We start from the raw sequence: 11,701 nt of genomic DNA on the forward strand, positions 1-11,701 counted from the left end.
TGTTATTTACTAAAAATGTGTGCAGCGCAGAACGCTGCGGGGGTGGAGGGCAAAGAAACAGAAGAATTGGGCGCTAACAAACGAACAAATGAAGCCATAAAGATCACACCCATTACATCATTTGCACACAAAAAATGGCTTTCTGAGCATCCTTTGCTGAGCACACGATCATTTCCCCAGATTTATACCTATTTTGGTTTCCCGCCCAGGTCTTGCAAAAATCGAGTGTAACGAAACCGTAGCGGTGCCACACGGTGGGACCGCGCAGATGATGTGCAGAAATATTAATGAGCAAACAAATATCACAGTGAAGAAGTGCGAAGGGAATCAAACTGAAAAATGTACTATTACATTGGTGGAAGTCTCAGGGAATAGGACGCAGGATATAAATGGGAGATTCCAGCTCCACAAAGAGCCCCCGACTGCAACTCTCACCATCTCCAACACCAAGGACTCTGATAGCGGATCCTACACCTGGAATACTGCGTCACGGGAAGGTCACCCTCATTTTGAGTTTAAGCTGAATGTCTCAGGTAAGTCATAACTGCAGAGAATATAAACTAAAGGGAAAGCATGCTTACTGCTTCAAACGCTATCCCAGTGTTTATCAACCGGGTTCCTAGGAATCCGTGGGTTCCGCTGGCATCTCTAAAGGGATTCCACTGCAGCCTGGGACTCTGGGTAATGATATGCAAATGAGCACTCACAGTGAGCCACTCCTTACTTACCCATTTTAAGATGGGCCCCTATAAGCTTATGCCTGCCGCATTACACAGCTTTACAGTAAATAGAGAAGCATTTACAATGCATCAGATCTCAGACGCGCTATTAGAGAGGGTTGGGGTTCCTTACAATGTATCTGATCTCAGACGCGCTATTAGAGAGGGTTGGGGTTCCTTACAATGCATCTGATCTCAGACGCGCTATTAGAGAGGGTTGGGGTTCCTTACAATGCATCTGATCTCAGACGCCCTATTAGAGAGGGTTGGGGTTCCTTACAATGTATCTGATCCCAGACGCCCTATTAGAGAGGGTTGGGGTTCCTTACAATGCATCTGATCGCAGACGCGCTATTAGAGAGGGTTGGGGTTCCTTACAATGTATCTGATCTCACACGCGCTATTAGAGAGGGTTGGGGTTCCTTACAATGCATCTGATCCCAGACGCGCTATTAGAGAGGGTTGGGGTTCCATACAATGCATCAGATCTCAGACGCGCTATTAGAGAGGTTTGGGGTTCCTTACAATGCATCTGATCTCAGACGCGCTATTAGAGAGGGTTGGGGTTAAAGAGGGTTGGGGTTCCTAACAATGCAACTGATCTCAGACGGCTGTTAGAGAGGGTTGGGGTTCCATACAATGCATCAGATCTCAGACGCGCTATTAGAGAGGGTTGGGGTTCCTTACAATGCATCAGATCTCAGACGTGCTATTAGAGAGGGTTGGGGTTCCTTACAATGCATCTGATCTCAGACGTGCTATTAGAGAGGGTTGGGGTTCCTTACAATGTATCTGATCCCAGACGCCCTATTAGAGAGGGTTGGGGTTCCTTACAATGTATCTGATCTCACACGCGCTATTAGAGAGGGTTGGGGTTCCTTACAATGCATCTGATCCCAGACACGCTATTAGAGAGGGTTGGGGTTCCATACAATGCATCAGATCTCAGACGCGCTATTAGAGAGGGTTGGGGTTCCTTACAATGCATCTGATCTCAGACGCGCTATTAGAGAGGGTCAGGGTTCCTTACAATGCATCTGATCTCAGACGCGCTATTAGAGAGGGTTGGGGTTAGAGAGGGTTGGGGTTCCTAACAATGCATCTGATCTCAGACGGGCTGTTAGAGAGGGTTGGGGTTCCTTACAATGCATCAGATCTCAGATGCGCTATTAGAGAGGGTTGGGGTTCCATACAATGCATCAGATCTCAGACGCGCTATTAGAGAGGGTTGGGGTTCCTTACAATTCATATGATCTCAGACGCGCTATTAGAGAGGGTCGGGGTTCCTTACAATGCATCTGATCTCAGACGCGCAATTAGAGAGGGTTGGGGTTAGAGAGGGTTGGGGTTCCTAACAATGCATCTGATCTCAGACGCGCTGTTAGAGAGGGTTGGGGTTCCTTACAATGCATATGATCTCAGATGCGCTATTAGAGAGGGTTGGGGTTCCTTACATGCATCAGATCTCAGATGCGCTATTAGAGAGGGTTGGGGTTCCATACAATGCATCAGATCTCAGACGCACTGTTAGTGAGGGTTGGGGTTAGAGAGGGTTGGGGTTCCATACAATGCATCTGATCTCAGACGCGCTATTAGAGAGGGTCGGGGTTCCTTACAATGCATTTGATCTCAGACGCGCTATTAGAGAGGGTTGGGGTTCCTTACAATGCATCTGATCTCAGACGCGCTATTAGAGAGGGTTGGGGTTCCTTACAATGCATCTGATGTCAGACGCGCTATTAGAGAGGGTTGGGGTTCCTTACAATGCATCTGATCTCAGACGCGCTATTAGAGAGGGTTGGGGATCCTTATAATGCATCTGATCTCAGACGCGCTATTAGAGAGGGTTGGGGTTCCTTACAATGCATCTGATCTCAGACGCGCTATTAGAGAGGGTTGGGGTTCCTTACAATGCCGATAAGGCAATCCGCCCCTGCCGACTGGTAAATGAAGAAGCCGATACGCTTGAATTTAGTCTTCCCAGCAAAAACAAACAAATAAGTCAGCCCGTTACTTTACGGAGGATTCGATCTCTGTAAAGAAATCCGATTACACCGAGAAGTCGTTTGAAAACAAAAATAATGTTGTTTTTTTCCTTGTGACGTTGACCTTGAAAGTCCTGCATCTGTAATCTTACGGTTACCCGTCTCACTACCAGAACGATGAAAGATCTGTCTGTATCCTAATCCCGCCTAGCGCCCAAGTCACTGCGTGCGCTATATAATAACGTAAAACTATTTTATTTTTTTGAGTAGACCCGAAGAACACGAGAGTCGGGGATAATAAGGACAAGGCTGTACAAGGACCACCGGGTGAGTGTTTCCTGTGCCTCCGAGGTTTTAGTTGTTCTGGATACACTGATGATGAATCTCAGCGCACTGCAGCCTCTCTGGTACATACTAAGGGGTTATTCATCAAAGACTCCCGGATGCAATGGAAAAAATACACCTTCATTTAATTATCATAGAGAAATATAAATATCCATTGTTTTGGTAAATCTGGTTCTGCTTTTGCGACGAGAAAATTTTCCCCCTTCCTGTGTCACTAATTAAAGATGGCTGCCTTCCCTTAGTCTCCGTAAGACAGTCTGCCTAGAAGGCGCATTCACCTTTTTCCAGGCAGCCGCAATAACACAGCGTTCAGCTGTCATTACATGAGTGATCATCTTACTTTCTGCCGGAAATAAAGATGATGGAGCTCCTCACAGCACAGTTGAACCAGAAAACTGACAAATTTCACAAAATTTGGGAAATATGGCCAGGAAACTAGAGACCCCATAGAAATAAATACAGAAAGACCAGACAAATGGGCTCGTCCTACCCCCTCCCACCCCTCCCACCCCTCCCACCCTTCTTTTTCTTCTTTTCTACGTTCTTCTCTTTCCTTTGTTAAGCCCATGAGAGACACTTACGGAAGCGTCTGCTTCCCTAACACAACCGGAAATAGGAAGACAGACCACACTTGTTCAAAAACAGTGTTATAGCAACTATTTTATTTCAGTAATGATGACGAACTGTTAATGCCCTTTGTTGTATGGACAAGTGACACTGTTAAAACATCACATGTATTCCAAGACTCTATATTTGTTATGTCTCTCTAAAACAATAAAAAAAATTGAAACAAAAAAAAAAGATGGCTGCCTTCAGGGTTCATAGCTAGAAACAATATATATATATATATTTATTTAATAATAATGACATTTATTATTATTAAAATGAAGGTAGTACTTATTGTTATCATCATAAAATAAAAAGATGGTTTATTTATTTATAAAATGTGTTACAGGAAGTAAAACAGTGAGTTACCTCTCGTTTTCAAGTATGTCCTGGGCATAGTTAATATGACAAATAATACATGGTTACAAATACAGTTACATAAATGAACGGGGTATACATTATATACAAGACATTGCGTGCACAGTTAGAGATAATATATATTATAGGCGCATGTAACAGTTACAGACCAGGTTAAAATGTGCGACAGCTTTAGTTATGAAAGAACTTAAACTGGTGGTGGATGTGAGAGTCTCCGGTAGGTTGTTCCGGTTTTGGGGTGCACGGTAAGAGAAGGAGGTTGCGTCCTTACCCGAGGTAGAAACATGGATAATTATGATAAACACAATTATCCATGTTTCTACATGGAGTCAGGAGGCAGCAATCCTCTTGTTTGATATATTATATAATTATTATTATTATTATTATTATCAAATACCAAAAAGATGTCTGCCTCCAGAGTTGGGTCCAAGCAGATTTCAATCATTTCTTCTTAGACACTAGAATATACATGCACATTATTATTTGTATTATCGGGGTATATTTTGGCTGCTGTTAAGTAAATTAATTTAGATAAAGAACACTTTTGAATGTAACAATTTTTACACCTCAGAGACAGAAGAAACGAGTGATACGAGTGCTAAAACAGGATGGTACATCGTGATACCCATCATCGTACTACTGATTGGCGCGGGTTTAGCCATCTGCATACACAAGGTGAGTAACAGATTCTTATTACTTCACTTCACTTATACAACAAGCGACAGAGAGGCCCAATGCTACATCCAATGTGACAAAAATACACAGTAAAATACTTATACATTCTCTTGAAAAAGGGTCATTTAGTTTAACCCTTTGGCCAAAGCATTGTAAGCATGCGAGCCACGGCAAGGCCATGGCAAGGCAGACCCAGTTTGCAGGACCTAACACTACCAGATAAAATACTAATACACCCTATTTCCTCGATTCTAAGACGCATCCTTGATTTAATAAAAAAAAAATTGGGAGGAAAATCCCCACTATATTAAATGTGTAGAATTTTTTTTATTAACTAGCACACATTTATCTGAAGGGGGGAGGGGAGAAGGGAGGGGGGGGGGAGAAGGGAGGGAGGGGGAGGGGAGAAGGGAGGGGGGGGAGGGGAGAAGGGAGGGGGGGGAGGGGAGAAGGGAGGGGGAGGGAGGGGAGGGGGGGAGGGAAGGGAGGAAGGGGGAGGGAAGGAGGGGAAGGGGGAAGGAGGGGAAGGGGGAGGGAAGGGAAGAAGGGAGGAAGGTAGGAGGGGAAGGGGGGAAGGGAAGGAGGGGAAGGGGGGAGGGAAGGAGGGGAAGGGGGGAGGGAAGGAGGGGAAGGGGGAGGGAAGAAGGGAGGAAGGGGGAGGGAAGGGAAAAAGGGGGAGGGAAGGCAGGAAGGAGGGGAGGGGGGGAAGGGAGGAAGGGGGGAGGGGAGGAGGGAGGGAAGGGAGGAAGGGGGGGGGGAGGAAGGGGGAGGGGAGGGAAGGGAGGAAGGGGGGAGGCAAGGGAAGAAGGGAGGAAGGGGGGAGGGAAGGGAGGGAGGGAAGGAAGGGGGGAGGGAGGGAAGGGAGGAAGGGGGGAGGGGAGGAGGGAGGGAATGGGAGAGGAAAGGTGGGGAGGGAGAGAATGGAGGGGGACACAGAGACACACACACAGAGACACACACACAGACACACACACAGACACACACACAGACAGAGTGCCGGCAGCGCACTTCCAGCAAGCAGAGTGGGGGGGCTTGTGATGCATGCAGCCGAACACACACGGCTCCTTCTGTGTGGGGGCCGGCACTTGGTGTCCCTACATGTCAGTTTCTGGTAGGTTCCTGGGTCCCCTGTGTCCAGGAATATAGGTCTTTGGGTGTCTTGATTTCAGCAGAGCCTTTCTGCTCAAGACCTCTTTCCTCTTGTCAGCACCCTTGTGTACTGAGGAAAATCTCCTCCCTGTTTTGGGGAACAGGCTTTTTCACAGAGCCTTCATTAGGCAGGTCAAGTGGTTGATTGCAGGTGTGCAATTAACCAGCACACTGCTGGATTAGAGGCAAGCCTGTTAACAGGGATAAAAGACCCGGTTACAAGCAGCTTTAGGTTAAACGCTGAAAGCTGCTGTGGCTTCTTCTGCAGCGCCCCCTGGCTGATTTTCTTTTTTTCAGTACATCGATTCTAAGACGCAGTCCTATTTCAGCCATGTGAAAATGGGGGGAAAAGTGCGTCTTACAATCGAGGAAATACGGTACCTCTATTAGGAGGGAGAAAGACCAACATTGGATCTATATCCAGTAAAATGAAAAGGACCTGCTGACTTGGGATTGTTTTAATTCACTGGGCTGTGACACTGACCAATCAGAAAGCTCCGAGTAGCAAAGCTGCCACTCCTACAGGCACTGACCAATCACATTGTGCTTAGAGGGATCCTGTGACCCTGTGTCGCCCACCGACGGCCGAGTTGATGTAACTGTGAATCTTGTGTTTGCAGAAGAGGATAATATTAGTTCCAGCTCCGCAGAACGAGTCCCAGCACACAATGCTGAATGTAGAGGAGGATGGAGACCCACCCAATGTGTAAGGGGGTGTATCTGAGATACACTGTATCTAGAAACCACAGCAAGGCCGGTCCGGGCTTAAACACTACCGACTTAGTCCATATCCTGGAGGCTTCGTGTATCCTGCTCCCCACATACACTCCTTGGAAGCTCTAATCGCCCGCGTGTGTATATATGTATATATAAACATTTACTATAAAGTTCCAAATAGATCAAAGATTCATTGGGCATAAAAAAAAAAAAAGACCAGTGAGGTGGGTTGTGGTTGGTCAAGAGACTCTATTGTGAGTGGCATTGGGCCACCGGCCATTGGCCGAAGCGGATACGGAGTATGATAAATAAGACCATTATGCGCCGATGTTTGTTTTGAGGTTAGACAGCTTTGTGGGTGTTTTTTTCCTACGGCCGATGTATATATGGGAGGAGGGTTACCACCTAGCTTTTAGTCCCCGTAAAAGTCCCACCCAGATCAGTTACCCAGTCCGCATACTGGGGTTGCTTGGAAAAGCACTCAGGGGACTTATTGTACAGTATACCAGCCAACGCACATCGACTTCTTCACTATTGGAAAGGGCAAGAAGTGACCAAAGTAAAATGAAGACAAAATGGCGATCGGCGGCGTTCCCTCGGGTCATCAGTAGAACTCACTGTGTTAGTGGTACGCAGAACTGACAGTTACACTGAATATATTTTAGCATAAGAAAACGGATGTTAAGATGTAAAAATCATTGAATTTTTTGGTGCAAACAACACACAGAACCCCAGCAAGCTCATTTTAGGAACCCCTGAGCCCCTACAAAATATATATGTATATAAGTGTCATATAAGTGCATTTTTTGGTGCAATATAAAAAAAAATGAATGTTTTATAAGATTTCTACCATCTTGCTCTTAAACGCTGTACCTCTACCACTAGTTTCGTATATATTGAAATTGCATGCACCTGGGGTGTTCTGTATCACTGAATGACGTTGAAATCCGATCAAATGTGCCATTGAAATATGATGTTGAACCGAGATGTATGTAGCTAAAAGGTGTGTATATAAAAATATGTATGTAGAGAGAGAGAGAGAGACAGAGAGATTACGAAAAAGCATTTGATTCTGTCTACAGCAGTCCCAGAAGACAAAGCGCTGAAGAAGAATACGTTGGTATTATGAAGAACATTTCCAAGAATGTCACATCAACTATTAGATTACATGAAGATACAAGCAAGATAAGAATCAGCGCGGGAGTGCAGCAGGGAGACACAGTGTCTCCAGGATCAGTAAGGGAGTGCGGCAGGGAGACACCGTGTCACCAGGATCAGTAAGGGAGTGCGGCAGGGAGACACCGTGTCACCAGGATCAGTTAGAGAGTGCAGCAGGGAGACACCATGTCACCAGGATCAGTGAGGGAGTGCGGCAGGGAGACACCATGTCACCAGGATCAGTAAGGGAGTGCGGCAGGGAGACACCATGTCACCATGATCAGTAAGGGAGTGCGGCAGGGAGACACTGTGTCACCAGGATCAGTAAGGGTGTGCGGCAGGGAGACACCGTGTCACCAGGATCAGCGAGGGAGTGCAGCAGGGAGACACCATGTCACCAGGATCAGTGAGGGAGTGCGGCAGGGAGACACCATGTCACCAGGATCAATAAGGGAGTGTGGCAGGGAGACACCATGTCACCAGGATCAGTTAGGGAGTGCAGCAGGGATACACCGTGTCACCAGGATTAGTAAGAGAGTGCGGCAGGGAGACACCATGTCACCAGGATCTGTAAGGGAGTGCGGCAGGGAGACACAGTGTCACCAGGATCAGTAAGGGAGTGCGGCAGGGAGACACCATGTCACCAGGATCTGTAAGAGAGTGCGGCAGGGAGACACAGTGTCATCAGGATCAGTAAGGGAGTGCGGCAGGGAGACACCGTGTCAGTAGGATCTGTAAGGGAGTGCGGCAGGGAGACACCGTGTCACTAGGATCTGTAAGGGAGTGCGGCAGGGAGACACCGTGTCAGTAGGATCTGTAAGGGAGTGCGGCAGGGAGACACCGTGTCACTAGGATCTGTAAGGGAGTGCGGCAGGGAGACAACGTGTCACCAGGATCAGTGAGGGAGTGCGGCAGGGAGACAACGTGTCACCAGGATCAGTAAGGGAGTGCGGCAGGGAGACACCGTGTCACCAGGATCAGTAAGAGAGTGCGGCAGGGAGACACCGTGTCACCAGGATCAGTAAGGGAGTGCAGCAGGGAGACACCGTGTCACCAGGATCAGTAAGGGAGTGCGGCAGGGAGACACCGTGTCACCAGGATCAGTAAGGGAGTGCAGCAGAGAGACACCGTGTCCACAGGATCTGTGAGGGAGTGCGGCAGGGAGACACCGTGTCACCAGGATCAGGGAGGGAGTGCGGCAGGGAGACACTGTGTCACTAGGATCTGTAAGGGAGTGCGGCAGGGAGACAACGTGTCACCAGGATCAGTAAGGGAGTGCGGCAGGGAGACACCGTGTCACCAGGATCAGTGAGGGAGTGCGGCAGGGAGACACCGTGTCACCAGGATCTGTAAGGGAGTGCGGCAGGGAGACACCGTGTCACTAGGATCTGTAAGAGAGTGCGGCAGGGAGACAACGTGTCACCAGGATCAGTGAGGGAGTGCGGCAGGGAGACACCATGTCACCAGGATCAGTAAGGGAGTGCGGCAGGGAGACACCGTGTCACCAGGATCAGTGAGGGAGTGCGGCAGGGAGACACCTTGTCACCAGGATCTATAAGGGAGTGCGGCAGGGAGACACCGTGTCACCAGGATCAGCGAGGGAGTGCGGCAGGGAGACACCGTGTCACCAGGATCAGTAAGGGAGTGCGGCAGGGAGACACCGTGTCACAGGATCAGTAAGGGAGTGCGGCAGGGAGACACCGTGTCACAGGATCAGTAAGGGAGTGCGGCAGGGAGACACCATGTCACCAGGATCAGTAAGGGAGTGCGGCAGGGAGACACCGTGTCACCAGGATCAGTAAGGGAGTGCGGCAGGGAGACACTGTGTCACCAGGATCAGTAAGGGAGTGCGGCAGGGAGACACCGTGTCATCAAAGCTTTTTACAGGAACGCGAAGAATTGTTTGAGGCATTAGATTGGGAAGAAAAGTGAATCAAAATGAGTCGCCTGTGATTTGCAGATGACATTGTTATTTTTGCCACAAGTCGAGTAGACCTTCAGTGATAAATTGGAGAATTTGCTGAAGCAAGTAAGAATGTGGCCTCCATATGAATTTGGCGATACCAAAGTGATGTTCCCCAAATTGGTCAACTCTGCAAAGATCGAAATAAATGGAATAGAAATGGAAGAAGTCGATGACTGTGTCTACCTTGGTCGGAAAATAACAATGGATGGGAACCTTTTGAATGAAATTAATAGGAGAATGAAGATGGGACAGAGCATTTGTAAGAAACAATAGGAACCTTCCACTGTGCATCAAGAAGAAAGATCATTCAGAAGCTTCAGACAATTCAAAGCAGTACAAAGAGATGCATGATGGGTATTAACTGAAGAGACAGGAAAAATAATGAATGGGTTCGAAACTCAACACGTCTGTGATATCTTCACAAGACTTAAGGAATTAATATGGCGGTGGGACGGACACTTCACAGGCAGAAATGACCATCGTTGGACCAAGATGGTACTCGACTCGATTCCAAGAAATAAAAAGACCAGGACGACGACCAAAAGTAAGATGGGAGGATGAGATCAGACAATGTGTGGGAGCGACGTGGAGAAGAGACGCTGTAACCGCAGGACCTGGGGGATCACTGGGGAGGCTTCATCCAGCAGGGGGGAGACATGGGCTGATTCTCTCTCTCTGTCTCTCTCTCTCACAATGAAATCCGTTAAAATGTGCGTTTAGGATGTGAAAAAAGATCATAGGGATTTGGGGTATGTACATATCAAATAAAATGTGTATATATTTTACATGTCAGGGAAAGTCCTTTTTTATGTGAAATTCTTTTCACGAAACGTGAAAACACAATTATTTGTACAAAATGAAACTAAATAATAATAAAAACATGTTTTTTACTAATCTCTTTCCAGAAAAGTGTTGGGCTCTTCTGTTTAATGAGACAGCTTGTTAATGGTATTAAATTAATGTCAATGTTCATTTTAATGGCACTTATTAGCAATGCCAGAAAGGAGCAGTTACACCCTCCACCCCATCCTCCTCCCCCCTCCCCCCCCCCCCCGTTTTATACCCCCAGAATGGGAAGCAGTGGGTCTTCGGTGCTGAACGGTGTTCAATTCGGCTATGGGTTACCCTATGGGATCTTATTAAGTTAGAAACAATGTTTCCCCTGTAAGAGGCAGGTGCAGACGTACTCACAAGGAGACAGTTTTGGGGAAATTTAAACATGGCTTTATTTAGCTTGTCCCTTTAAACACTGTACAGCATACAAAAACAAAATAAACAAAGCAACAAACACCTACAGTATCCCTGTGTAAGGGCTAACTCACTCCCCAGTCCCTATCTGGAAGACTGGGAGGAAAAACCCCTTACCAGCCTACCACCCCAAAGTTTCAAGCGGTACCTTAAGCAGGTGACCCTTTAGGTCAGTGGTGTCCGGGGGGCTTGATCTCAGCACAGCCTTTGTGCACAAGACTCTCTCCTCATGGCAGCACAGTTGGGTGCTAAGGAGTCTCTTTCTGGTTTTGCCCCAGCAGGGTTTTTTTTTTTTTACCCTCCTCTGATTACTCAGATGGAGCTGGTTAATTGACTAGCTGCAATTAACCAGCTCTCTGCTGGATTTTCAGACTAGAGGCAGCTTTATTTCAACTGGTATAAGTCCCTGTTACACCCTCAATCAAAGAAGACCCTGCAAAATGGTTTAGTGAATTTGACGTGGTATGCACGGCTTATAAACCTACAGCTATAGTAGTGACAGAGGGCACAGGTAAGAAAGGAGTTCATTTGAACAGAGAAGTGGCGAAGGAAGGAGAGATGGAGATATATGAATAGTTAGAGACATAATGAGGCTGGTAGAAAGAAGTGCATAATTTGAGAAGAAGTGAGGTCACAGCAAATATAAATAGTAAAGGCGGCATCACAGCAATAGTGACGTGCTGAGGTGTGCAGCCTGGGATAGATAATGTCCCCCTTTCCAGCGTAGTTCATATGCAGGAATCAGGGCCAGTACG

General features: G+C 47.2%; 2 protein-coding genes across 3 annotated transcripts in view; one reads left to right on the plus strand and one right to left on the minus strand.

Moving 5' to 3' along the window:
- The window catches only part of LOC142472633 (uncharacterized), a 45,870-nt gene extending 35,278 nt beyond the window's left edge, over positions 1–10,592 (plus strand). Inside the window, exons 6-9 of the mRNA XM_075579719.1 lie at positions 210–533; positions 2,975–3,031; positions 4,605–4,708; positions 6,478–10,592. Coding sequence (XP_075435834.1) covers positions 210–533; positions 2,975–3,031; positions 4,605–4,708; positions 6,478–6,567 — 575 coding nt within the window. The 3' untranslated portion in view covers positions 6,568–10,592. The remainder of the gene's footprint in view (positions 1–209; positions 534–2,974; positions 3,032–4,604; positions 4,709–6,477) is intronic.
- UTS2R (urotensin 2 receptor) overlaps positions 1–11,701 on the minus strand; it is a 139,484-nt gene that overhangs the window by 102,909 nt on the left and 24,874 nt on the right. The window lies entirely within an intron of this gene.

This window comes from Ascaphus truei, chromosome 22 (assembly GCF_040206685.1).
Source record: "Ascaphus truei isolate aAscTru1 chromosome 22, aAscTru1.hap1, whole genome shotgun sequence".
NCBI lineage: Eukaryota > Metazoa > Chordata > Amphibia > Anura > Ascaphidae > Ascaphus > Ascaphus truei.